Below are 27,357 nucleotides of genomic sequence, written 5' to 3'. Positions count from 1 at the left end.
CTTTGGAATTACACCTGCAAAACTCCTGCTTTTGCCACCCAGCAGCTCCAAACCCACCTGGGAGGGAAAACACCCTGTTGACACCACAGGAGGAGCAGCATTCCCTGGTTATTTCCAGGAGATTTATTTAATTACATGGGAATTAAATGCCACATCTCAGGGCTGATGTTTCCCAGCAGCTTCTGCTCAAACTTCCTGGTTCCTCTTTGCTCCCAGAGCAGAAGTGGAGCTGAAAGAACCCATGGAAACAGCACCATTAATTCTGCTTTCAAATTAACTGGGGTTTGATCAAAACCTCTGTGCCACACAACCTCCTTCCTTCTCCCTTCGTTCTGTCTCTGATCAAGCACCCACATATTTTACCTTCAATTCGCAATTTATTTTGCCTTTTATTCCTCCATGTCTTGAAAAAAGCCACGTTTCATTTTACAGTTGGGCTGCAAACTGGCAGAAGACCCCACACACCTGCAGACCGAGTGTCCAAGGAGCACCAAATCCCTCAGGGGGAGCAGGAAAGGCAACTCTGCCGTCAGGAATTCCAAGCCCTGGCCAGTCCAGGTGTCCCACGTGGTGAATTCATCACTCACCTCAACCTTCTCACCTAAAATGGGCACAAACCCTCCCCCAGTTCTGCATCTCACAGACTTTACCCAACGTTCTGAATGATCCCACCAACATTCCCATCACCAATCCGTTGCCAAAATCCTCTCTCAGGGTGCTGGATATAACAGGAATTTCGTATCCCGTTGTTTGTGCATTCAGGAAAAAAAATACTGGATGTTCAACACCCCGGACCTTCATGTTAAGCAGGAAAATGAAGCCACAAAGAAACTAAAGGATTATTAAACTCTATTTATTAACCTACTTTGGAGATTGTGAGGACCCAGTTGTTGAGGAAAAACACTCTGGCATGAAATGAGCTTTTTTAAACCTGCTTCATTTTAGAACTATTTTTTAATTGACTTAAAAAAATTATTTAAAATTTTTAAAATAATCAGTTTTCACCCTGCTTTCCTCTAGTAAAGTTAATCCTGTAGTAGGGTTGGTGTAGGACTTTTTGCCTGAATTTCAGTGGGTAGGAATCCACTGCAGCCAACGAGAGGTGGAATTTGCACTCTGAGTGCTAAAAAAGTGAGGTTTGATGGCACATTAGTGAGAGAAAACAATATTCTGGGGTTAGTATTTCACAAGCCCCCAGTTCCCAGTAAAAGATTTAAACTAGAAATGTATATTAAAAGGAAGCAGAATATTCCTTATCCCTTTTCCCTCCAAATTTTTAAAGAGCTCTTCACTCATTTTGGATCAAATCTAAAATGCTCCGTTCAACATAATTGGAAATAAATATCAACAGATGAAAATTGTGACCTAAAATTAAGGAATATCAAAGTATTATCAGAGAGGTTGAAAAGTCCTATTTATTATAGGACTGAAAGAAAGGATTCCTGAAACAAAACCTTGTGGAATGAGGTGCACAAATAAAAGGTGTTTGTGTTGCAGGGCTGGGTTGTTGTTGGAATTCTGTGGGATTTATCCCAGTAACTCAGTCCCTTTACATCCCTGCCATTCACTGGTGTTTACAGAGGACACAAACCCACCTGGCATTCCAAGATTCTCCCAGCCTGGCCAGCTGAGGGGATCCTGGGAGCAGGATCTGTGCCTGTGCCCGGGGTGGAGCTGGCAGTGCCCGGAGGTGATTCCTGTTCCTCCCACCTTTCCCCTGACGCTCCTCTGGCCACCAGGGACTTTTTTAGTCCTGGCAGAGGTTCCCACAGCAGCTGCAGCCCTAATTACCCCAGGAGCTATCCCATGAATCACATTCCTCTGGAAATCCCTGCCCAAGAACTGTCCTCACTTTCATCTCCTCCGCTCCGACTGGCCCACTTGGAAGCTCCCGCATCCGGTGCCGCACGCGCCGGGCAAGGAGCAATTCCCGCTGCTCCGGGGGGTCCCAGAGCTCGGAATTCCTCCTGCTGCATCCCAACCTGCAAAGGGGAAAACCCACAACCAAACCCTGTTTGGTTTTCCCTGGCAAAGAGCACAGGTGGGTACAGATTCCTCAAAGGAAACCCCGCCGTCGTGTTCCGGTCGCTTCGCGTTGCTCGGGGAAACTGCCGTGAAAACCAGCTGAACACCTCTGGGTCTATCCCAACGGCACAGAATCCCCAAATTTCCTGGTTTAATTCATCTTCCAAGTGTCTCTTGTCCTCTTCAGGAACAGCTGCTCAGCCAGCCCTGCGAACTTCCTGCAATAAACTTCACTTTCCACACCTGAGTTTTGGCACCGCTCCTGTATCCGCCTGTTCTCCCCCTCAGTCACAAACACACCAACACACGGCTGCAGCTTTTCATTTGTCTGTAACTGTCTGATTCTGCCCTAAAAACTGACTTTTTTCATTCCTACCTCTGATTCCGGGCTTTATTCTGCTGAGCTTACCCTCTTTTTTCAGGAACTTTACCAGGATCTCCTAAGTTCTTTTCCTCCTTCCGTGTTGACACACTCGCAGATTTATGACGGGCCTAAAAAACCCCCAAAAACCTGATTTTCCACCCTCTCACAGGTCTAACAAGTTCTTTCCTTTTGATTCCCTACAAACCAGTCAGTAAAGCTGCATCAGCTGCTCACTTCACTCCCAAGTTGTGCTATTTTTTTCTTCTCTTTCATGTTTTACACACAATTTTCCCCAAATTATCCTGAAGATTTATCCAGCAGTTGAGCTAATCCCTTAATTTTTTTTGCCTTTAATGAGATTTTATCAAAGTGTTTAAGTTGATCACAGGCAGGACAAGCAGCAGCAGTAAAAAAATGCTGAATGTTGTTACAAAACAAGTAATATTCAAACCTCATCTTAACAAGTCTTGGAAGGAAACATAAAATATATTTAACAGAGGGTGAAAAAAAAAAGGGATTTAACACCTGTACTCCATTTTGAGGGAAAAAAGGTAGTTTTTGAGACATCCCAGAATTATTTCTCTCTTTTTCTCCCCGTTTTCTACCTTCAAGCAGCTCCTTCCCCTTGCACACGTGGCTTTAAATCCCATTTTCTTCATTTCTTGTCCGAATTTCCCGGTTGAGCATCAACTTCCCACCTGAAATGCTGCTCAAAACAGATTTTAAGGATCTCAAAGCACAAACTGGTGTTGTAAAAAAATTGTGTTGTTTCCCAGTGCTCATTTTTGCCCCTTTGCCCCAGAATGCCTGGATCCCAGTGATTAACACTGGTCTGAATTCTCCTCACTGACCATCTTCCAGCTCTGCTGAGGGAAGGGAGAAGAGGGAAGGCTCAAGAAGGGAGTTTTCCCTGTGCCATTCCCAGATTTGCATACAAAGCAGGGAATGAGGAAGATGTTGCCCCAAACATGAAGGAATGTATTGTGTGGAGGCAGCAGGGACAAACAGGACCCCACTGAGCCACAAAGGGGTATTATAAGGCACAAAAAAACAACCAGCAGCTCCTTCCAGCAAATGCTCAGCAATCCAGGGGTTTTACACACACAGAATCCAGGAGGATTCCACATGGGATGAGTATCTTAATGTCCAGGAGCCTCCATATGGAACCAGGTCGATGTGGGGCTGCAGGAGTCCTGTGGAAAACAAACAAGGGAAAAAGCCTCCAAGGATTCCTGTCAGCAACAGAAAAAAAAAAAAACCCAAACAATTCCTGTTCAAAACAAACAAGAAATAAAAACGAGAAATAAAACAAACAAGAAATAACTTCCTGTTTAAAAACCGAGAAAAAACAACCAAACAATTCCTGTTAAAAAACAAACAGGGGAAAAAAAAACCCAAACCCAAAAGCAAGTGAGTGATCCACAGCAAAACACAAACTGGGGATGAAATCAACGGATTGCCCAAAATGTTGTTATTTAAACGGTTTTTAAAGCTGGATCAGGAAAGAACTGAGAGATGAAAACACAGCAGCACATGAAAACACATCTCGGGCTCAGCCAGGCCTCAAGAGTTCCTCTAAAGATTGTTTCAATATTTAATTTAATATTAAACCATGCGTAGAACTTCCTTTTCACATAATTAACAACAAATTACTCTGAGCTTGGAGGAACATGTGAACTGTGTCCAAAAATGCAACACCAACTGATTACTCACAACGTTCGTGCCTTTGTACTTCAGCCTTAAAACCCAGAGAGCACAGAGAGAAATGGAGAACATTTTAATCTCCCAGGGATGCCACAGAGCAGCTCCCAGCACAGTAAGCAGGGCTCAGACAGCTTTTCCTGCTCCACTCCTGTAAGGATTCCAGGAGGGATTCCACACCCATTGTGTCAGCACGTGGAGAACAAAAACCTTAAATTTCAGTGATGCAATCACATCCATTTTTAAAGCTGTTTGACTTTCTTTTTTATACCCTAAAAGTATGATCTGCCCAGTGACCAGATTTTTTTTTTGTTAAGAAAAAGCTGTACTCTGCAAAAATGTTATTTAAAATTTATTTCCAGTTTGATAAGATGCTCAAGATATTTATCCTGCAAAACATTTCCATTTATTTTTAGTTCCCAGACTCCCCAGCAACGTGCACATGAAAAGGGCAGAGGGACAACCAACAAGTTTTAAAGACTTAATTTTGACTTTGAACTCCGAATAAATTCCCCCCAAGAGTTCATAGGGGGGCATTTTACACAACTATAAATAATTAGAGCGTTGTTTCCTTCTGAGAAAACAAAGGGAAAAGCCTGTCTGTACTCTCAGAAACTCCTTGTTTGAGTATATACTTATAAACAGTTTGTTTCCTTGACAAAAGTTCTTTTCCAAAGGTCTTCACCCGTTCCACGAAAACAAATTCCAGCCCAAACCTTCCTGCAGCCTCAGCCCAGGGGTCACCTTTGGTCACACCTGGAAAGGAGAATTTAAAACAGAGCTAAAATAAAATTCACCCTCAGCCCCAAGTCCTAAATGTTTTGTAAAGGTTTAAGATGTTAACTGTATGCAGTGAGTTCCCTCATGTTGGAATCAGAGCCACAGAACAATGAATATCTTGCCTGTGGCACACCCAAAACCAAAATTTGATGGTTCCAACAGCTAAATCATAAGAAGGCCCTAAACCATCTCAAAAATATTACCCTGCTGCAGAATACCAGTGGCACTGCACTATAAGTTATAATTTTTACCTGAAGCTGGATCCAGCTGGACCTTTTCCTTTCACTCTCCCAACAGAATTCCTGCTTAGTTGTCACCCACACTCATGGCAGTTTATCCACAGACACAGGTGAAGCTTCATCTCTGTCCTGCACTGCAAAGTATTTTGGTAAGACCGAGTTTTTCACCAATTCTCATCTTTGATACCAAGTATCAAATCTTTCTAACAACTCTCAGGGATTTTTACAGCCCTGTCTTTCTGAGCCAGGGGAGGTGGAGGTGAGTCCCCCCAGGCCCCAGGGACTGCACAAAGGGCCCGGCAGGAATCTCAGCAGGGAATGAAGCCCAGTTTACCTGTGTGCTGCTTCACCTGATGGAAGCAGTGCCCTGGGTGTGATGAAACCGGTCACAAGTCCATGGAGAGGAGCAGGTGTGGAGGTTGGCACCTGACAGAGAGCCCTGCCAGGGCACAGCTGGCACCTCATCCCTGCAGCTGCCTGGGAAAGGATACAGGATCATGGAATGGTTTGCGCTGGGACCTTAAAGCTCATCAGTCCCACCCCTGCCATGGGCAGGGACACCTTCCACTGTCCCAGGTTGCTCCAAGTTCATCCAGCCTGGCCTTGGACACTTCCAGGGATCCAGGGGCAGCCACAGCTTCTCTGGGCAACCTGTGCCAGGGCCTGCCCACCCTCCCAGGGAACAATTCCTTCCCGATATTCCAACCAAACCCTGCCCTATTTCAGTCTGAACCCATTCCCCCTTGCCCTGTCACTCCAGACTCTTGTAAAAACTCCCTCTCGGTCCCTCTTCCCTTGAGGAACAGAAGGATTGCCCTCCTCGGCCACGCAGGCCCTGCCCCTTCTCCATCCCACAACTGGACACAACACGAGCCCCTGCGAGGCTCCCGCCGCCCCTCGGCGCACCCACAACACCTCCGGGGCGCTTCCCTGGGGGGAGAACCGACCGTCGGGCATTCCCGGGCACGGCCAGCGCCTACCGCCCCGGTCCCTCCGGAGCCGCTCCCACCCCGGCCCGAGCGGCACCACCCGCGCCCCCCGCCCGAGGGTTCCCCTCCGAGGGCGGCGGGTTCCCCTCTGAGGACGGCCCCGGCCCGCCGAGCGGCCTCTCCACCCCCCCCCCCCCGCTCCCTCAGAGCCGCCGCGGCGGCGCCGCCGCCCCTCCCCGCGCTCCGCCCGCCCCTCGCGCTCCGCCCGCCCCCCGCCGCCGGGGCCCGCGCCATTCCCGCGCCATTCCCCGCTCCGCACCTTTCCCTCCCTCCTGGCTGCGCGCCCCTGCCCGGGCGCGGCTCCGGCTCTAGCGCCGCTCCCGCCCCGCGCCGCCTCCCCCGGCGGCCGCAGCGGGGCGGGCGGAGCGGGCGCAGCGCTTCCCCGCGCGGAGCCGCAGCCACAGCCGCTCCGTCCCCCTCGGCCAGCGGCGCGGAATGAGGCTCGGCGCGGGGCCGGGCTGTCCCCCTGCCCGGCCGACGCCGCTCCCCCATTGGCTTCCGCCGCGCCTGGCGCGCGCCATTGGCCGGGGCGCGGCGGCGGCGCGCGGCGATTGGCGGCGGGCGCCGTCAGTCAGGCCCCGAGCCCCCCGAGCGCCCGCCCCCGCGGTTATCAGGTTAGTGCCCGCCGCGGTGCTGCGCTCGGGCTTCCGAGCGGCGCTGGGCGAGCCCGAGTCCCTCCGCGCCCCGCGACCGGGGGGGTCCGCACAGGGGTCACTGCGCCAGCACCGCCAGCCACGGACATGGACATGAAGAAAAGGATCCACTTAGAGCTGCGGAACAGGACGCCCTCAGATGTAAGCAATGCCAAAAAAAAAAAAAAATTAACGATGGTGATGATGATGAGAATAATAATAATAATAATAATGATGGTGATAATAATAAAAAGGCATCCCGTGGGTTTTTTATTTTTTTTTGGGGGGAGGGGGAGAGAGGGTGTAGCGTTGGTGTTGGCGGGGCCGCTGCTGCCCTTGAGGTGCCTACCTGTGTGTGTGTAGGGGGCCGTGCAGCCCGGTTTGGGGGTGCCCGGGGTGCTTTGGGGGGACCCGCGGCCGCTCCTGCCCGTGCCGGGCTGCGATGCCTCGGAGGGGGGCTCGCCGTGCGTTAAATAAAAAATAAGTTGCTCGCTCCTCTCTCTCTCGGCGTGTTTAGTTCGCAAATATTTGTGCAGGGTGCTGGGCAGGGAGAGGCAGACAAGGACTGCGAGTGAGTTGCGAATGGTTTAGTTTAAAGTGCGTCTTCATTTCTTTGCAGTGATCAGGCAAGAGAGACTGGGGAGCCATATTTGTAACTTTGTAGTCCTCATGAACGCGCCCTTTCTCTCTCTCTCTCCCTCTCTCCAGATGCTGAGAAGATAAAAGGAAAGAATTTTAAACCAATGCTTGGCGTTGGTTGGGTTTTGCCTTTTTTTTTTCCCCCCCCTTTTTTTTTTTTTTTTTTAAACGGGGCGATGGGGGCATCGCCGCCCCGGTAGCGCGAGCGTTGAATAATAATAATAATAATTATAATTAAAAAAAAATATTGGAAGAAATCAACGCACTCTCCACCCCCTCCATCCCCACACACGCACAAAAAGGCTGGATGTGTGTGCGTGTTTTTCCTTTTCTCCCCCCTTTTCCCCCCCTTTTCCTTCCCCCCGGGGCCGGACTTCAGGTTGTTGTTCCGCGTCTGGCGGAATAAACGGGGGAAGAGAGAAAAACTTTGGCAGGACAGAAAAAAAAAAAAAAAAAAGGAAAGAAAATAAGGGGGGGGGAAAGGACGAGGCGTGGGGAGAAAACCCCCCAAAAAACCAGGGAAACCACCCCAGAAGAGTGGGCGGGGGGTGCCCGCTCGGGGGCAGGCGGGGCGCGAACCCGCGCCGGGGAAGCCCCTTCCCCGCGTCCCCCCCAACCCCGGCGGGCCCCTCACGGTGCCGGGGAGGGCTCCGGAGCCGCGGCCCCGCAGCCCCTCGGAGGGTCGCGGGCAGGGGGAGAGCGGGGGGCGAACGGGAGCCGAACGTACCTCAGCGGGCAGCGCCCGGGGCAGGGCGGCGGGACGCGCCCGGTCGCTGTCCGGGGGACAAAGGCGGGCGCGGGGCGGCGGAACGTGCGCTTTAAAGTTTAAAAAACTCCCCGTGTGCGAGCAGGAGGGAGGAGGAGGAGGCGGCCGGGGAAAGCGGGGGAGGGAGGAGGGCTCGGCGCGGCCGCGGCTCCCGCCGCCATCCCCGGCGCGGCGCGGGGGGCGCGGGGGCTCCGTGAGGCGGCGGGGGTAGCGCCGCAAGTAGGACGCGGCGCCATGTTCTGGGCTCCCCCCGCCTTCCCTCGCCTCCTCCTCCTCCTCCTCCTCCGTGAGGGGCCGTGAGGGAGCCCCGCTCCCCGCTCCGCCGCCGCTCGGCCCGCGGGGGTTTGTGAGGCGATGTGGCGGCGCTGCGGCGGGGCCGCCCCGCGCCCTCCGACATGACGGGCAGCGCCGCCGCTGCCATTTTGTCGCCGGGCGCGGGGCCGGGAGGAGGCTCGGGACGGCCGCGCCGGGGTAAAAAAAGCTTTCGAAACCAGGGGTTTTGTCGAATATTCGGGGCACCGGGAGGGCGGCGGGAGCGGGGTCGGTGCCGGGTGTGGGGCGGGGGGAGCCCGGCGGAGCCCCCCCCGGGCAGGGAGCCGGGAATCCGCCTTCTTCCTGGGCAGGGCCCTGCGGGGAGGTAGGTCTGTGTGGCTTCAGGGGTCCTCTGCTATTTTTAACCGTATTTTTTAACGATTTTTTTTTAAATTATTTTTAAAAAATTTAAAATAGTTTTTTTATTATTTTTGACATTTTAAAGCGATTTTTTAATAATTTCTCGCCCTTTTCGCCCTATCCCGGTCCACCCCCTCCCTTACTCCTGGGGGCTTATTCACCATCTTAAACACAGACTTTTAACGCTTTAAAAAAAAAAAGCGAGGCGAAGCTCCTCAGGTATAAACTCGATTTTTTTATTTTTCCTCCCCCCACCTCCACACTTGGATTTTTGTTCGCTTTCTGCTCAGTTTGTTTTTTTGCCTTCCTGCCAAAGAAAGTTCCGAGAGAGCTCCGAGTCGAGCGCTCGGGGATGGGCAGGAGGCAGCTGGAAAATCGGCATTATTCAACCTGTCGCTGCTGCTTTTTGTTTTTTGTTTTTTTTTTTAACCTGCCGGCCTTGAATTTTAGCAGCGAGTTTGGCGTATCCCACCTTCCAGCCCAAATCCTTCCTGTTTTTTTTTAGGAATGGGGATGAAGGTGCCACTCGGGGATGTTGTTCCGTGTTGTTCCAGATGTGTTTATTGTGGCTGCCTGCACGTGCTTTTTGGGGAGAATCGAGCGTGTGTGGTTGGAACTCTGCTGCTCTAAAATTACCTGTTAAAATCAAACTCGGCCGAATCCAGCCGCTGGAACTGGGCTTTAGGATTGATCCCGGTGCCAGAGTCGTTTATTTATGGATTTTAGTCAGTCTTTGGGCACGAGCAGGATGGTTCTGGGAATTTTTTCCTCAATCTTTCACTGTCAGTATTTCTGCTTTTTTCTGTGGGGGTCATTATTTCCCAGCTTTCACATGTAAAGTAAATAAATCTTGGTGAAAATACCCCCGAAAATACTTATTTTGGAGCTTGTACCCAATGTGTGCTTTGGTTCTGTGATGTATCTTTTATTTAATATATCCTGTAATTAAAAAGGATATATTTGTAAATCAGAGGTAAATAATAGGATGTTGATGGGGTGTTGTGTTTCTTTCTGAGCCTGTATTTAATATTTTATGGGTTGATCTGCCTGAAACAACTTTTATATGGAATTCTGTGTGTTCCTGTGCAGCTGAGCTTGTTACGTGGGGCTGTTAAGTCATATAATCCCATAAAGTTCCATCTTGACTAATAAAACCTACTATAAATGTCCTGAAGTGGATGATATGGGAGATATTTCTTCCTTAGTCTCGTCTTCAGTTGTTTATTTTTTAAATTCTCCCTCCATTTTTCCCATGAATTCAGTGTTGGTGAAAGGTGTGGGGTTTGGGGGTTGAGATGTGGATTTTCTGGGTGTTGTACAGCCAGAATTGAGTTTGTTCATCTCCTTTCTGCCTGGATATTTCCATTTTTATCACATTATTAGTCACAGTAGTGCAGTTGGTGTAGAATTGGCACTGGGTTTATCTTATCAATATCATTTTCTATCATAATTAACCACCTGCAGAAACGGTTTGAGTTATTTTACCTGACTTTCCTCCCCAACCATCACCTGGCAGTGCTCACCTGGGCATATTTTTGGACATTCCTGTTCATTCCCATCATCAAATCACCACTCAAATACCAGTATTGCCCAGCAGAGTCAGTTTTAAGGCTCTTGGCTGCGGGACACAGAGGTGGGGCTTAAAATTAGGCACAAAATTCAGCTTTTCTGCTTTACAACTGAGCCTTTAGTGTGAGGATTTGGTCCTTTATCAGCTCAGGACTGGGGCAGTGATAGAACACTGACTGGGACTCGGAGTATTTCTCACAGTTCTGACTCTGTTGTGCTTTAAAACTTCCCTGACACTCTGATTTCTCTTTTTTGGTGTGGGGGATGAATATTAACTCTGGATGCAAACATCTTTACAAAGTGCTTTTAAGTGAAAAATACATTTAAAAAAGGCTTTTTTTCCTCAAGCTGGTTCCTTGCTGTGACACTTAAAAGAGCACTGAAGAGTTTAAAGTGACACACGACCATTTAAATGATATTTAGGCCTTGCCTGTGGCTGCAGAGAAGTTCTTTGGGACTCTTCCCGTTTCCCCATTTTTCTGGGATGGTGAATTTACTTCACAACTTGTGAGAATTCCCTGTTGACCAACATTTTGGGAAGTGCAGCCACAGTTACAGATTCTCCCTCTGCTTCAGGTGTGTCTCCAAATTCTTGCTTGGAAAAAACACATTAAGGGCTTTAGCTGATGGAATTCTGCTGTTTTCCATCGGGAAATGCATTTCCTGAAGAAACAAGTTCTTGTCCTGCCCAAAAATTGGTGGAAAAAGGAGGGGGAAAAGCCTTCTTCCAAGCCCTCCTTGCAGCAGGAATTGTGTGTTATATCTCCATAAATAAATACACATTCCTGCTGTTCTGCTCCAAGTGTGCCCCAAAACCACTTAGGGTTTTTAAAGGGATTTAGGGCTTTCAAAATACTTTCTGTTTTGCTGTATTTAAAAGATCATTTTATCTTCATTGATGACACATCTTTAAATGTCCGTGGAATGGTGGCAGAGGCATCCCTGGCTGCTTCCTTAAATATTTACATCCCATAAGGCCGGTGTTGAGTGATTCCTGGTAAATATTTACATCCAGGGAAGCTGGCGTTGATCGATCAGTCCCATTTCATTCATTCTGGGCATTATTCCCTCCTCTTGCCGGGCAGATGTTGGAGAAGCTGGAAATTAAGGATTTGGGTGTCTGGAACACGCATGGTGTGGAGTTTGAATGAGTTAAAATAAGGGAAGGTGCTTTGGGCACCGGAATTCCCAGCGTTTCTGGGATCCTGGTGCTGTGCCTGGAACGGAGCAGGACTTTCCTGGGATGCCAGGAAGGGAGGGAGAAGAGTCTGGGTTGACAAACAGCTCCAGTCACTGAACCAAACCCTCTGTGTCCACCACAAGTGCAGATCCCAGGTGGGAACAGAGAGCAGGAATGTTGTGCTCTGGAATGATGGACACTTCCCAGCTATTTCTGGGACACTGCTCCACTTGTTCTGGACAGAACCCTTCCCTGTCTGCTCTTGCTCCGCTGTCCTTCCGACAAAATAACCCATAAATACGGAGTCTGGGCGTTTTATGGGGTTGCTCAAATGAGTCCTGGAGCTCATGGAAGCACAATTCTAAAAGAATTCCAAAAAGAAGGAAAAAACCATGGTTTGCCTTTACACCCCAGTGTAAACGTTGTGTTCTGGTGGAGGCCATGGACTTGGTTGAGCACTTTCCCTTCAAAGCCATAAAAAAGCCAGGAAAAGCTCCTCTTGTCCAAGTAAGACTTGTCAACGTGTCCTAATTAGTCCTTAAAATTACCCTTCGTTAAAATGCGGTTTGGTTTGGATGTGTCTCCATATCAGCCCTTGCCAAAGGCTCCAAATCCCAACCTGGAGAGCTGGGAAGTGGAAAGGGCAAAGCAACCTTGGCTTTTCCTTCTGTTTGATTTCCTACAAAACTGGCAGTGGAGGAAAAGCGCTTTGGAAGTGGCAAAACTGAGACCTGGAGCTGGAGCGATCCGTGGAGTCCCCCACTCCAGCCAGGAGCAGAGCAGAGGGATCCCAGCTGGAGAGCAAGAATGGGAATATTGAGAAGCATTTAATGCAACGATCCAGCTGTTTATTGGCATCTTTGAACCGGTCTGTCTAAAATATTTGGAGTTTGACGGAGTAAAATGAGTTGGAGCATCCCTTTGTCTCGCTCTCGGGGTTTAGAGCTGTGTGATGTAAAATATTGGAGGGTAAAAACCTTTATTTATTGAGCCAGAGTTTTTTCCAGAGCTCGCTCTGAACGTGGAGCAACTTGGAGTTTAAAAAAAATAAGGAAAACAAGGCACAAAACAACAAGCAAGTAAAGAAAACACCAGAAGTTTCCTGTGTCTCTCCCCTGCTCCTTTCCCTTGGGACGGGGTGATGTGGGATCCTCCAGGAACAGGACACCAATCCTTGTGGGATGAGCCTAAACAGAGCCCAGCCGGAGTGAGGGGAGTTTGAAAGGTGGCATCAGCAGGAATTTCTTCCTAGGAAGGGTGGTGAGGCCTTGGCAGGGGCTGCCCAGGGAGGTTTGGAGTGCCCAGCCCTGGAGGTGTCCAGGGAAGGCCTGGCCGTGGCACTCAGTGCTCTGGGCTGGGGGACAGGGTGGAATCAATGATCCTGGAGGGCTTTTCCACCCTCAGGGATCCTGGGATGCTGAATTGCCACTTTTGGGGGTGTTTAAAAGTGCTGGAGTTTCCAAGGAGAGAGAGAGACATTCCAAGGGGAAAGCCTGAGGTTGCATCCCTTTGACAAACCCCGGGGGATGTGGAGCTCCAGCAGTGCCTTCACGTGACCTTGGTACAAGAATTGGGCACCCGAGGCCGTGGTTTGGTGATGAGCATGGGTTGGGGTTGGGGTTGGGGTTGAGTGGTGTTATGTGGCCATTTTTGCAGCGTTTCTCCCTGTCCTGGGATTTCCCAGAATCCCAGAATGTTACAAGTTGGAATGGCCCCCCAGGGCTCATGGAGTCCAGTTTGCAGGGGCTGTGCCAGGGAGGTGGCCGTGGCTCACTGCTTGAGTTATACAAGTGACTTCAATCAGTTTATCCCATCTCAGATACTCCCAGTAGAGCCTGGAAGGGGTCAATCCAAATCCATGGGGTGGTTTGGATAAGGAAGGACCACGCCCTGGTTGGTGCCTTGTTCTGGGATCTTGGAGGAGGAAGAGGAGGTCAAACCACTGGAATTGCCCCTTCCCTGTCGGGTCTGGTTGTGTTTGTGGGCAGGTCCTGATCCCCAGGCACCCTGGGAAGGAGCAGCTGAGGATTCCCAGTGGAAGGGGAATCCCGGTGGCCGCGGGCCAGCGGTCGGAGCGGTGGCACCTGCCCGGCTCCCTCGTGCCCGGGGGCAGCACGCCAGGGCTGGAGGGGGCCCTGCCCACGTGGGCAGAGCTCTGGCAGGGCCACACAGCTCCTGAGGTGTGTCCTGGGCACATCCAGGAGCAGCTGCTCCAGCTGGGGCTGGGGACACTCCAGGTTCTCTTTCCTGGCAGTTTTCCACCAGGAGCTGAGCTCGGCGTGGCCTGAGGCTGCTCTGGGGTGGGACTGTGGGAGGCTCTCCCTGAAGGTCTGTCCTGAGTGCAGGTGGCAAGTGGCACATGGGAGGTTTATCTTTATTTATTTATTCTTTGTAAATTTGGTTGTTGAAGTTGGTTACATTTTGGTGGTCCCTGGATCATCTTGGAGCAGACCTTGAGTCATGTCTTTGAGTGTCCAGAGCAGCTCTCAGCCCAAGGCTTTCACAGGCCCTTCACCTGAGCATTTGCTGGCCTGGTCACATTCCAGATGGGATCTGAATCGGGAATTCACGCAACATTCCATTGGAATTCAGTTGGAATAACGTCCAGTAGGAATTTTGGGGGAAGCTTCCAACAGGAGCGTGGAGAACATCGTCTCCTCACCATCGCTGTGGAGCAGAGCAGGAAGGGTGGCTCCTGCAGGACTGGGGTGTTGCCATGGAATCATGGAATGACTTTGGCTGGAAGGGACATTAAAGCCCATCCAGTCCCACCCCCTGCCATGGGCAGGGACACCTTCCACTAGCCCAGCTTGCTCCAACCTGGCCTTGGACACTTCCAGGATTGGGGCAGCCACAGCTTCTCGGGGAATTCCATTGCAGTGCCTCCCCACCCTCACAGGGAAGAATTCCTTCCTAAATCCTGAGCCTTGCCAAACCCATGCCAAAACCCAAGGACACTGTGACTGTGGAGGGTTGGCTCCTCTTAACCCTGCTGCACAAATCCCATGGATTAGAAGCCTGAGGAGACCCATTTCTGCTCCAGATCCCAGTCTGGGTGAGAACAGACCTGGAATATCATCCAAGACCCAGCAGCACACAGCTCTTGGAGCCTGGTGACAGCAGCCAGTGATGGTCATTCCATCCTGGGGGGACACACAGGGCTCTGTGTGGACTGGCCAGGATTGGGAGACCAACAACATCCCAAAGACACAACCCCTGGGGTCTGAAGAAGTGTTTGTGTGAGAGAAGAAAACTGACTCTGCTTTTAGAAATCCTTTGGGCTTCGCTTCCCTTCTTTCCACAGCTCTTCCCACTTCCAAAGAAGGTTTCCCTTGGGTTAAGAGGTGTGAAGGACTCTCCCAGTGCCCCCCTGGATCGTTTGGTTGGTCTTCACCTGCCTTTTTTTGATAAAAATACCCCAAAGTGGGATGTTCTGTCCTGGGGTACCACGTGCAAGGGACACTTGAGAGCATCTGCTCCATTGTGATGGAAATGAGCTCTTGGAGCCTTTGCTCTTCCCGGTGGTTTGTACTTGTAAATTCGCCTTTTATCTTGGAAAATTGTATTCCCAACTGTGTCCTTCTGTCACCTTGTTAAGCCTTTAACCACAGACCGGGTTTTGGGACTTGGGACTAATTCTGGGATCTCCTGCCCATGGGTTGTGGGTTTCCTGAAGTGGAGACTTTGCCCTTTGGCCTCTTTTATCCTGGAGCAAAGGAGGCTCAGGGGGGACCTTCTCACTCCACAACCCCCTGATAGGAGGGAGGAGCCAGGAGGGGAGAGGGAACGGCCTCCAGCTGTGCCAGGGGAGGGTCAGGTGGGACATCAGAAGGAATTTCCTCATGGAAAGGGTGGTCAGGCCTTGGCAGGGGCTGCCCAGGGAGGGTTGGAGTGCCCAGCCCTGGAGGTGTCCCAGGAAGGCCTGGCCGTGGCACTCAGTGCTCTGGGCTGGGGGACAGGGTGGGGATGGGGCCCAGGGGGGATCCATGGGCTGGGAGGGCTTTTCCAACCATAGTAATTCCATGATTGTGTCTGTGTGGATGAGGGAGAGAGGGGTGGTCTGTCTGCCAGGTCCCAGGTGTCAGCTGGGAGGAATTCCATGGGATGCAGTCCCTGCTCCCCCCTGGCTGTCCAGCTCACCTGGGAGCAGGGGGAGGCTCTCAGGAGCCGGGAAGGATCCGGGGCTGGGAAGGATCCAGGCTGTGCCTTTGGGACCCAGCAGAGTGCAGGGAGATCAGAGCCCTGGTTACCAGCCAGGCAGGGGGATGGCAGGGGAGTCCTGAGGAGCTCAGGGATGCTGGCATCCACCAGACCCAGTGGCATGTGCTGGAAGCACCTGGGACTGTCAGGAATAGAGTCTGGGATGGCCACTGTGGGGCCTGGGGAGGTGGGGGGAGAAGCAGGAATCTCCTCACTTGCGGGAAAGCCAAGGGCTGATCCTGGGAGAACACAGAGCAGAAGGGAGGGAGCCCCCAGGAAGTGCCTGCTGGAGCAGGGGGCACCTGCTGAGGGACAGGGACAGGACAGGGACAACCCTGAGCCAGGACAGGACAGGGGCAGCCTAGAGGACAAGGCAGGCCAGGCTGGGTGAGGGACACTGGGCATTTGAAGCTACACCACGTGTGACATCCCAACCCAAACACTGCTGGTCCTTTCTCACAGATCCAGTCAGGGCTGGGGATGTCTTGGGATGTCCTGTGTGGCTTTTGTGCCACCCTCTCACCTCTGGGTGCCTCCCAGGCTGTCCCAGTAGGTGCTGTGGTGGCACTGGTGGTTGGGTGCCTGTGGGCTGTTGCTTTCCCACTGTTTCCCACGTGTAGCAGTTTTTTGGGATGATGAGTGCAGGTCCTGTGGTTTGTATTCTGTTAGTGCTGACTCCAGGCCCTGCTCTGTGGTGCAGGGATGGAGTTAAGGATACACAACCTCGGCAGGTTGGGTTTGCTTGTCTTTGGTGCAGCTGAACACAAATTTCCTGAGGACACTCAATCCCAGATGGGTTCAAATCATCCCCCCAGAGCCTCATCCCCAGCATTGCAGGGATGTCAGTGGGATCCCCCTCCCCTCATCCACATGTTCTCCAGGACTCGGAGGAGCTGCTCAGTCGTGTCCCATTTATCCTGTGAGGAAGGAGATGTGACAGTTGTAGCCTTGCTGTGTGTTCTCAGGGAAGTGCAGATATTTGGAGAGTGATTCAGGAGCTGGAATTTTCCTTAACATCACAAAGGCCTCAGAAACACAAACAAGGAGTAGATTGCAGAGTTTCTGTTGTGTTCAGGGAGCTGGTTTAGCTGGAATGTGGCTTCCCTGAGGTCACCTTTCCCTTCCCTTCCTCACACCGATGGCTGGAGTGAGCCTGGATGAGGCCCAGCATCCCAGCCGGGGGGCTCAGGGTTGGGAAGGGATCTCTGGGCAGCAGCCAAAGCCTTGGAGAAGTGCCCTGGTAGTCCTGGAGCTTCCTGGGGCACCTCCACTGGAACAGGGACCAGAGAGTTCCTAAGGACATGGGGAGGAGAGTGGGATGAGGGGAATGTAACACTTCCAAGAGCTGTATGGGAGCTCCTACTGCTTGTACTGGATGAAGGGAATGGGGTCCTGTGGGACAGGGAGGGTGCCCATGGCAGGGAAGTCGGGAAAAGCCCCCCGAGCCCAGTTCATCCTCCTGAGTCTTCTACAGGGTTCATAAATCTCTTAGAGCATAAAACCATCCTAGTTTTGACTGGAATTTTGGCTGGAATCCTGTTGTTCCAGTGGTGATTCCATGTGTTGTTAATGCACCTCTGGCCTCAAAAGCACTGATGTGGTGTTGCTGTGGTTTCTCCTGGGGAGGATCAGGAGCTCCTGCTCTGCTCTTCCCTAAATAAATCTCCAGCTCCACCAAGCTGCTTCCAGCCCTGGCCACTTGGATTCCGAGATGGAGTTGTTTGCCTGTGCCATTGCCCAGGATCTCTGGGAAGAAGAGAATGTGAAACTTGTGGATCAAAGTTTTTTGAAAAGCAGAGAGGAAACAGCCTTGCCCTAAAACCCCCACGGTGGGGGTGGAATGAGATGATCTCGAAGGTCCCTCCCAACCCAAACCATTCCAGGATCCTAAAAGGAGCAAAGGAAAAGCAGAGGTTGGCTCATCTCCTGTCATATTTAAGGGTTTCCTGCTGCATCCGTGGCTACTTCCACCTCTGCCTCAAATTTCCTCTGTGCTCCTGAGGAAACTTTGTCCAGTTCCCTGTTTGCCTCTTCTCCATCCTTGGGGAGGATGGATGGACAGATGGACGGATGGAGGGATGGACAGAGGGATGGATGGAGGGATGGATGGATGGACAGATGGACGGATGGATGGATGGATGGCTCCTCCCTCGATGAGGGCAGGTGCTGTTTCTGTCTCCCAGGGAGGTTTGGGTGCTCTTTGCCCCCTTTTGCCTTTCCCCTCCATCCTTCCCTCATCCTCCCGCATTCCCACAAACTTCCTTGCAAAGAGGATGAGGCAAAACCCCCCTCGTGCAGGAGCTTCCCGGGCTGGAGAACAGCTCCCAAAGGTGTCCCTGGGTGCTGGCTGAGCCTCCTCCCTGGCCAGGGGAGATAAAGGAGCAGGCAGGACCCTCCTGCTGCCGAGCAGGGACCCAGATAGGGGCAAATGCAGCTTTATTTGACTTTTTTCCCTTCTTTTTTGGCGGGAACTCGGGGTGTGTGTGGAGCAGATGAGCGAGAGGACTCTGTCTGTCCCCAAACTGATCTCGCTGGAGGCTCCTGATACTCAAATACTGTTGAGTAAAAAGATGCTGTTGAGTGAAAAGATAAAAAGTTGCCTTGCAAGTGGCTTTAAAATTTCAAACCAGGGAGTGCTTTGGATTTTGTAGCTTATTTGGGGAGTTTTGGGGCTCTTTTTTTTTTTTTTTCCATAGTCACATGTGGGATCAGGAGCATGGACTTGATCTTGGGTTTCTTCTCCCCACCCTCACATTCTTCTGGAGGGCTTTGGTGGAGCCATTCCCTGTCAGAATTCCTCTAGGAAAACCGTGGAGCCTTGGAAAAAAGCCTTTCCTGTCTCGCACTGCTCCTCCTCCTCTCAATGAATCACTTGTGCTCTGTGTTGCTCTGGGCTCCCTTCCCTGTTGACTTCAGTGCCTGGGATTTAATTAGAAATCTAGGGATGTTATTTGGAGCTGGAAAACTCCATCAGATTCTTCCCTGGGCAGGGGGATTGCAGGAATAAAAATGGAGGAATTGCAGTATTTGCATGTTAACTGTCCTTGGGGTGAGCTCAGCAGTGGCCTCCTGTCTCTGCACGTGGTCCTTTTTATCCCATTCCCAGTGGGAAGCGGCACCTCTTCCCTTTCCCACCTGGAAACAAACCGAGCACAAGGATGGGCTTTTCCAGGGAAATCTGCTGGGAGTTATTTCTCCCCTCTGAATGCTCTGGGAGGTGTGGAAAAGGCTGTTCCTCAAATGGGAGGGGGGTCCTTCCTGTGGAGCCACAGGAATCGTGCAGAGCCCAGGAAAGCTCAAGTTGGTTGGGGAGGGATGTGAATCCTGGGAGCTTTGGGGTAAAAAGGAGCAGTTTAAGTAAAAAAGGAGCAGTTTAGTAAAACAATGAGCAGTTTAAGTGAAAAAGGAGCAGTTTTAGCTGGGCTGGGCTGTGTTTGGGGTCTCATTTCCATCAGTGCTGTTGGGTCAGTGGATGGTAACAGCAGAAAAAAACCTGTTTATAAACAACCCCCAAACCCTGGGCTGTAACATCCCGTGGGCTTGTTGGGCAGGTCTGCAGCTCCCAGACCCTTGGGGACATTCTCCCCACCCTTGGGGACATTATCTCCACCTCCCCCTGCTGCAGCAGGGTGGGGGAGATAAGGGGACAGTGACACTCACGGAGCCTCCCCTTCCCGCACCACCAAACACGTCCCTTTGTTCCCCAACAAAGGAGTTCCCTCCATGGAGATCTTCCCTAAAATACCACATCCCTCCCTGGAGATCTTCCCTAAAATACCCCATCAAGCTGCCCTGGAGAGGAGGATCAAACATGACCTGGTTTAGGATCTCCAGGTCCTGCTCTCGGGGGTGTCTGAGCACACCCGGCTTGGGAAGATCCAAAAATTCTTCCTTGCAGGAAGAAGTTATTTTAACAGCCAGTAATATATTGTAGCAACCCATGAATTGTGTGGAGAGGCAGAGTTGTTAGTTTAAAAATTGATAGTTTGGTTTCATATTTTTAGGATGCTTTTCACTCGGTTTCGTGGTTTTTTAGGATTCTTTTTACTCGTGTTTATTAAAGATGATGCTGCTTCTCACAAGCAGAAGGGTTAAGCCAGCATTAATCTATAATATAATTTAATAATATTATTTAAATGAGTAATTTATTCTATATTTATATAGAGAATCAGTTACTTAAATTATTATTGAATTAAGAAAGAACATGTTTTGAACTGTTGATGTCGTTTGCAAAAAAAAGGCAGCAAATCCAAATCCCGGTGTTTGTGAAACGCTGCTGCCCAGACCAGCAAAAGGAGGGATCAGACACTGAAAATACCCAGAATCCCTTGAATTTTTTCCTGATTTGTGCCCTCTCTTCCCTCCCCAGGTTAAAGAACTCGTTCTGGACAACTGCAGGTCGTACGAAGGCAAAATCGAGGGCCTCACGGATGAGTTTGAGGAGCTGGAATTCTTAAGTACAATCAACGTAGGCTTAACCTCAGTTGCAAACTTACCAAAGTTAAACAAACTTAAGAAGGTAAATAAAAAACCTCCCAGGCCAACCCCTCCCTTTCCCCCCCACCGTGTGTCCAGTTGGGTAAAAACAACTGGATCCCCTTTGCTCCGGGCTCTGTGTTTGCACCCCAAGCTCGAGCTCTTTCTGTGCCTTTCAGCTCGAGCTGAGCGACAACAGAATCTCAGGAGGCCTGGAAGTGTTGGCAGAAAAGTGTCCAAACCTCACACATCTAAATCTAAGCGGCAACAAAATTAAAGATCTCGGTACAATAGAACCTCTGGTGAGTCGGGGCCGGGGGGGTGACCCCGCTGGGGGATGAGGGAATCCTGGTGTGCTTTGGTGGGAAGGGGCAGGGACACCTTCCACAGAGCAGGTGACTCCAGCCTGGCCTTGGACACTCCCAGGGATGGGGCAGCCACAGCTTCTCTGGGCTGATTCCAGCCAGAAAACTCCCTCCCTCTCCCTGCCTGCTTGTTTCTTGGGAGGTTGGCTGAGCTTTGGAGCAAATTCCCCCCCTGGCTGCACGGCAAGGGCAGGGATGGCTCAGCTCCCCCATGGACACACTGCCCAGGGAGCAGGGCCTGTGCTGCTCTGACCTGATCCCAGAGAATCCTGGAGTGGTTTGGGCTGGGAGGGACCTTAAGCAGGTCCTGGATGGGCAGGGACACCTTCCACCAGCCCAGGTTGCTCCAACCTGGCCTCGGACACTGCCAGGGATGGGACAGCCACAGCTTCTCTGGGAATTCCATTCCAGTCCCTCACCACTCCCCAGGGAAGAATTGCTTCCCAGTATCCCTTCCCAGTATCCCATGTAACGCTGCCCTCTGGCAGTGGGAAGCCATCCCCTGTCCCGGCTCCAGGCCCTTATCCCGGTCCCTGTCCCTGTTCCCGGTGAGCCGCTGGGTCCCTCTAGTGGCTGCGGGGCTGGGCCGGGCTCCCCCACCCTGCGGGAATCCCGGGAATCCCGCAGCTCCCAGGACTCCACGGGCTGTGGATCTGCCCTCCAGACACAGCACTGCCTTACAACGTCTCCAGGAGCAGTTCCATCGTGGATCTCCTTCCCCTCAGCAGAAGGGAAGGGCAGAGCTGTTAAACTCCAAGGGCTGGAAGTGCTCCCAGTTGTCCCAATTCTCCCAGTTTCAGGCTCCTTGTTTCCTCGGTGTCACTGTTGCTCCACACACTGAACTGCAGAAGGGAGATGTGTCATAAGCCTTGATAGAAATACTTAATAAGGGTGGATCCAAACCCTCAACTCCTGTGCTTTTATTATTAACATGATAAAGTGCTGTGGGCAGTGCAGATCCCCTCCAAAAAAAACCCCAACCAAAAACCCCAGGAATCAATTCCTATTCCATTTCTACACCTTTTTCATTTTCCAGAGACTGAGGTAAAAATCATTCAAGTATTTCAAACGTCTCTTAGCAAAGTTCTTGTGTCCAAATACCCTGTTCCTACTTCCATCTGAAATAGTTTCAATACACTGAACCAGCTCTGGAGCCTTTGGGAGAACTGACTGGATATTATTTATTCTCACCATGGTCTCTCACAGCACCATCACCTCTTCCCAAACTTTCAGTACACCTGACTGGCTCTGGAGCCTTTGGAATTACTGACTGGATATTATTTATTCCCAGCGTGGTCCCTCACAGCACCATCACCTCTTCCCAAACTTTTGTGAGCTGCTGAACTCCAGGGAGGTCCTTCACCCCTCCCAGATCCCACAGCAGACCCTGCAGATCTCTCTCCACCCCAGTCTAGAAGAGAAGTGTCCAAATGCCCCAAATATAACCCAAATAACCCCCCAGAACGCCCCTGTGCCCACGGGAATCCCTCGGGCGCCTTCCCTCCAGCTCCCGTTGCTTTGTAGGGGATGAGAGCCGAGAGATGTCCCTGTTTTTTGCAGAAAAAGTTAGAAAACCTGAAGAGCTTAGACCTGTTCAACTGCGAGGTCACCAACCTGAACGACTACAGAGAAAACGTGTTCAAGCTCCTGCCCCAGCTCACGTACCTCGATGGCTACGACCGGGACGACAAGGAGGCGCCGGACTCGGACGCCGAGGGCTACGTGGAGGGCCTGGATGACGAGGAGGAGGATGAGGATGGTACGTGCAGGGCGCTGCCGGGGGGCCCCGGGGTCACAGACCCACACGCCGCCTCTCGGTGCCTTTTGCTTCCAGCTCTGACTTGGTGGCAAGAGAAGGGTGTTCTCGGCAGCTCCTTCCTGGCTGATGTAAAGGAGAAGTGTCTCAGTGTCCTCAAAGGAACGAGGGGAATGGGCAGGGCCTGAAAGAGCAACTTTCTCAGTCTTATCTCTAGTGAAAGATCGGGACGACAAAGAAGCGCCGGACTCGGACGCCGAGGGCTACGTGGAGGGGCTGGACGACGAGGAGGAGGATGAGGATGGTAGGTGGGGGTGGAGGGGGTGCCTGAGGGGTGCAGGGGCTGCCTGAGATGGTTGGCTTCCAGCTCTTGGGGTTCTCAGCAGCTCCTGCAGCTCAGTGTCCTCAAAGGAATGAGGGGAGAGAGATGGACGGGGCCTAAAGAGCCACGTCCTCAAAGGGCAGGAACTGAGCTCTGTGGGACTAGGGACAGGCACTGAGCTCTGTGGGACCAGGGATAGAGCTCTGTGGGACCAGGGACAGGCACTGAGCTCTGTGGGACCAGGGACAGGACCCAGGGAATGGCTGGAGCTGTGCCAGGGCAGGGTCTGGTTGGATCTCAGGGAAAGGTTCTTCCCCCAGAGGCTGGTTGGGCACTGCCCAGGCTCCCCAGGGCAGTGGGCACAGCCCCAAGGCTGCCAGAGCTCCAGGAGGGTTTGGATGATCCTCTGGGGCACAGGGTGTGACTCTTGGGGATGGGCCTGTGTAGGGATAAGGGTTGGACTGGATGATCCTTGTGGATCCCTCCCAGCTCAGCATATTCTGTGGTTCTGTGGATTTTATCCCTAGTGAAGGGTGGGAGAAGGAAGGCACCAGGGGGAATGCACTGAGAGGGTTCAGGGAACAGAGCAGCCAGGGGTGAGGGTGTTGGGCAGAAATGGGTGAGAAGGATGATGTGCAGAGGGAGAAGGGCAGGGTGAGAACCTGGAAAACAGCAGGAATTAAGGAGCTGAGGCTGATCCATGAGGACAAAACGAGATCAGCCAGAAGAGAGGAGTGAGTGAGTGTGTGTTGAAGCAATGAAGGAACAACCAACCTTTAGAGGCAGGGAAATGAGGGGGGTCCCAAACAAACCTGTAATGGCAGGGAAATGAGGGGGTCCCAGAACTGGAGGTGCCACCTGCCCCCAACACCCGGCACGGCCGGAGGAGCCCCCGGAGCCGGGGAATGTGCTGGATCCCAAACCCAGCTCTCACAGCAAAAGCAGAACAGCTGCACTTGCACTTTTCCCTCAGTGCTGAGTGGGAGCTCTGAGAGGGCCTGGCAGTGCCTGCTTCCACACAAATGCATGGAAAAGCTCCCAAAGGCCATTCCTGCAGCAGGGAAAACGCTCCGGGTCGGAGCACGTGGGGTGGTTGTGTTTGATCCCTTTCCCCTTGGAAAGGGGCTGTGACCCCCTAAATGGACGGGGGGTGACACTGGGGGGATGTTAAGGCAGGGGGGGGTCCCTGGGAGGGTTCCCAACTCCTGGGGGGGACGTTCTGCTCTCTCCTGGTGGGAGCAGCTGGACACTGGGAGAGCTGGACACGTCCCCCGGGCTCCAAAATGCATATTCATGGGAAGGGGAGCAGCTGGAGCTGCACCAGTCCTGAGGCTCCACGAGTGGCTGAGCAGCCCCAGAGCAGGGGTGCAGCTGCACAGCTCCCTAAAATCCTCTGCTGGCCCCAGGGAAGGCTCCCTGTGGGCTCCTGGTGTCCCTGGGAGGGCAGAGCTGGGGCAGCAACATCCTAAAAAATCAGCTGGAAATGTCTGAGTGGTTCATTGTGTTTGTGCAGAAGAGGAGTACGATGATGATGCTCAGGTAGTAGAAGATGAAGAAGATGAGGAGGAAGAGGAGGAAGGAGAAGAGGAGGATGTGAGTGGAGAGGAGGAGGTGAGGATTGAACTTGCTCCAGCTGGGAGCAGCTGGGCAAGAAATGCCCCAAATACTGACAGTTTTGAGGACTTTAAGTCCCCCACCCTGTTCAAGGCTCTTCCCAGGAATGTTCCTTGGTGCTGGGACAGGCCTTTGCTGTCAGCAGAAATCTGGGATGGGGCTCAAGTGGGATTATGGGAGGTTCTTCCCTGTCTTCCAGCCTTAGATCCTCCCCTGACACTCCTGAATTGTTCCTCAGCCTCCTGAAACCAGCTCCTCAGGCTCTGGGCACGTCCAGGATTTAACTCTGCCCCTGGAGCACCTTCTGACCAGTCAAGTTTTACTAAACCCAGGACATGGGAACAAAATTTGCAGCTCCATACCTGTGATTTTGTGATTCCTTGGGATTTTCTGCACTGAAACTGTGCCAGAATCCAGTTACTCCCTCCCCAACCCCAGTTATTCCATCCCAACCCCCAGTTATTCCCTCCCCAACCCCAGTTATTCCATCCCAAGCCCCATTTATCCCATCCCAACCCCAGTTATTCCATCCCAACCCCCAGGTAATTCCATCCCAAATCCTAGTTATTCCATCCCAACCCCAGTTGTTCTGTAGCAAACCCCATTTATTCCATCCCAAACCCCATTTATTCCATCCCAAACCCCATTTATTCAATCCCAGACCCCAATTACTCCATCCCAAACCCAAGTTATTCCATCCCAAATTCTAGTTATTCCATCCCAAGCCCCAACTACTCCATCCCAACCCCCAGTTATTCCATCCCCAGCTCCAGTTGTTCCTTTATACCTGTGTGGGAAGTGGTTCCTTTTTAAGACGTTTCTCCCTTGTAAAATCCCGTTGGAATTTTATGCTCAAACTGTGAAATTTAACAGTTGTTAAATTGTCAAACTGTTAAAATTCCTGCCCTGGCCCCACTTGCTGACCTTCCCCTGTGCCTGAATTCCAGGAGGACGAGGAAGGCTACAACGACGGCGAGGTGGACGACGACGAGGATGAGGAGGAGCCCGGTACGGCCCCGCCCCTTTTCCCAGGCAGAAACCCGGGATATTGGGCTTGGAAAGTGGGGAATTTTGCAGGAAGCAGGGCTGTGTCCATGCCCTGCTCCTGCCTGAGCTGGGGGAGCACTGGGCTAACCGAGGCTGCTTTGCTTTTGCAGAGGAAGAACAGGGACAGAAGAGGAAACGAGAGCCTGACGACGAAGGGGACGAGGACGACTAAACTGAAGAACCTATTTTGAAATTTTCCTATTGTGATTTGACTGTTTTTACCCTGTATTTCCCCTCCCCTGCACCCCCAACCCCTTTTTTTTTTTTTCTTTTTCTTTTATTTTGTTTTTTTTCTGATTGTAATGTTGCTGTGGGAACGAGAGGGAGAAGCAGAGACTGGGTGGGCAAGGGAATAAAATACTATTTTTACTGCCACTCCTCCTCCTATTCATTGGAAATTTCTTTTCTTTTTTAAATCCCCTTCCTTTAGTCCCTGTAACTGCAATAGTTTGAGTATAAACCAAGTGGTAATTTGTTTCTTATTCTTGGAGTGGATAACTTTGCCATCCGGAAGGAAAATAAGGATGCAAACCAAAAGCTGGGGCCCGGCGGCTCACCCCCCAAATCCCACACTTGGAGACGGTGGCAGAGGTTGGGGTTTTCCCACTCGTTAAATAAACACCCAACAAGCATTTTTTTGGGGGGGACTGCTGCTGGAATTCGAGGCAGGGCACCATCCCTCCACAGCAACAGGGTGAGAATGGCATCTTGCTCCGTGCTTTTCCTTTCCCCCCGGGAATGACTGCCATTTTCAGCCACTTTTCCCTGCTTTTTGGAGCTCCCTTGGCTTTTTGGGTTTTTTTTTGGTTTTTTGCTCTTTGTAAATAGTGACCAAATGTTTTCCTTGGGCTTGTTTTTCTTTTTGGGGTGTTCCTTTGGATCTGCTTTGGGGGGTGAATTTGCAATCCCTGCCCTGTGTGTTGTGTGTTTTTTTTCCTTTTTCCATTTGTTTTTAATTTTTTTTGGAGGGGAGGGAAGGGGAGTTTTGTTTTTGTTTTGTTTGGGGTTTTTTGTTGGTTTTTTTTTTTTGGCTGAGGTGCAGCCAAGACACTGAAAATGGCAGGCATTTAAATATATATATAAATATATATAAAAAGTGTTCCTAATTCCTGAGTTACTAGTGAGATGAATTTGACAATTGTAATAAAAAAAATGTTCCAACCCTTTTAAATAAGGTGTGTACTATTTTGGTCTGTAATATATAACACCAATAGAGTCGATTTTAAGTGATGAGAAACTACTTCCACTTGTGCTCTATACTTGGAAAAAAGACTTTTTACACCCCTAAATCCAGGAGGCAGTTCAGCATGTAGGGTAGGAGGTTTCTTTTCATACACTCAAGCACGAGATACTAATTAAAATTGTATTTTCTTACCTAGTGGAAGTCAGTAAAATGACTGAAAATGCCTAGTGAATGTACAGTTTTACTTTCATATCCCTCTTTAAAAATAGCTTTAGAAGTGACTTGTATTTCCTAGTCAATATTTCATCTGTATAAATACATTTGCAACAGGTTTTGGTTTTTTGGTTTTTTTTTTTTTTTTTTGGTTTTTGGTTTGTTTCGTTTGGTTTTTTTGTTTTTGTTTTTGTTTTTTTTTCCCAGAAGAGCCAAACTTTGAGTTTTATGTCTGTTTGTCATTGATGAATTTCAATAAATCTTTTTATACAATTTTTTCTGTGGCTTATTTGAGTCCGATGGGCCACTGGGAAGAAGGAATTGCAGCCCTTTCCGAGAGCCAGGCTGGGAAATTCCCGGAGATTTTTAGGAGCTGGATGGGACCTTTTGCTCCATAAAAAAGCTGGGGTTGGATGAACCCGAGGGAGAAGTCGTGGCTTTAATGCAGCTCCTGAAATGCCATTTTCCCTCTGGAGTGTGGGTTCCTGGTGGTGTGATCCTTTGTGCTGTTTAATCCTCTCCCTGTTTATCCAGGCCTGGAAGAAAGAATTCCTGGTTCCTTCAGCCCAGGGGAAGCTGCTCTGGGAGTGTCCAGGGAAGGGCTCCCTGTGCCAGGAGTCTCCGT

The 27,357-nt window shown here is 51.1% G+C and overlaps 1 protein-coding gene and 1 long non-coding RNA gene across 6 annotated transcripts; one reads left to right on the top strand and one right to left on the bottom strand.

Moving 5' to 3' along the window:
- Positions 1-586: 586 nt before the first annotated feature.
- LOC127475284 (uncharacterized) lies at positions 587-8,376 on the bottom strand. 3 transcript variants are annotated; one of them, XR_007906157.1, is made up of 5 exons: positions 6,358-6,538; positions 5,444-5,586; positions 5,122-5,243; positions 2,995-4,846; positions 587-601 (listed from the first exon to the last, which is right to left on the bottom strand). It is a non-coding gene; the product is annotated as an uncharacterized LOC127475284 (long non-coding RNA). The 3 variants fall into 3 exon arrangements; XR_007906158.1 differs by lacking the exons at positions 587-601; positions 6,358-6,538 and adding exons at positions 7,080-7,441; positions 8,097-8,376 and having other exon boundaries at positions 4,430-4,846; XR_007906159.1 differs by lacking the exon at positions 587-601 and having other exon boundaries at positions 4,430-4,846; positions 5,122-5,238; positions 6,358-6,524.
- ANP32A (acidic nuclear phosphoprotein 32 family member A) lies at positions 6,709-25,723 on the top strand. Of its 3 annotated transcripts, none has more exons than XM_051796921.1 (8): positions 6,709-6,892; positions 20,126-20,275; positions 20,412-20,534; positions 22,158-22,356; positions 22,571-22,657; positions 24,189-24,286; positions 25,237-25,297; positions 25,447-25,723. In XM_051796921.1, the coding sequence occupies exons 1-8, from the start codon at positions 6,839-6,841 to the stop codon at positions 25,506-25,508; spliced, it is 834 nt and encodes a 277-aa protein (XP_051652881.1). In that variant the 5' UTR covers positions 6,709-6,838; the 3' UTR covers positions 25,509-25,723. The 3 variants fall into 3 exon arrangements, with proteins under 3 accessions (XP_051652881.1, XP_051652880.1, XP_051652882.1); XM_051796920.1 differs by having other exon boundaries at positions 6,724-6,892; positions 22,559-22,657; XM_051796922.1 differs by lacking the exon at positions 22,571-22,657 and having other exon boundaries at positions 6,724-6,892.
- Positions 25,724-27,357: the final 1,634 nt, after the last annotated feature.

This window comes from Manacus candei, unplaced genomic scaffold (genome assembly GCF_025592945.1).
Source record: "Manacus candei isolate 608988 ecotype Guabito, Panama unplaced genomic scaffold, ASM2559294v1 h1tg000046l, whole genome shotgun sequence".
Taxonomy (NCBI): Eukaryota; Metazoa; Chordata; class Aves; order Passeriformes; family Pipridae; genus Manacus; species Manacus candei.
The sequence above is the reverse complement of the archived record's forward strand: the minus strand, read 5'-3'. Positions and strand labels throughout refer to the sequence as shown.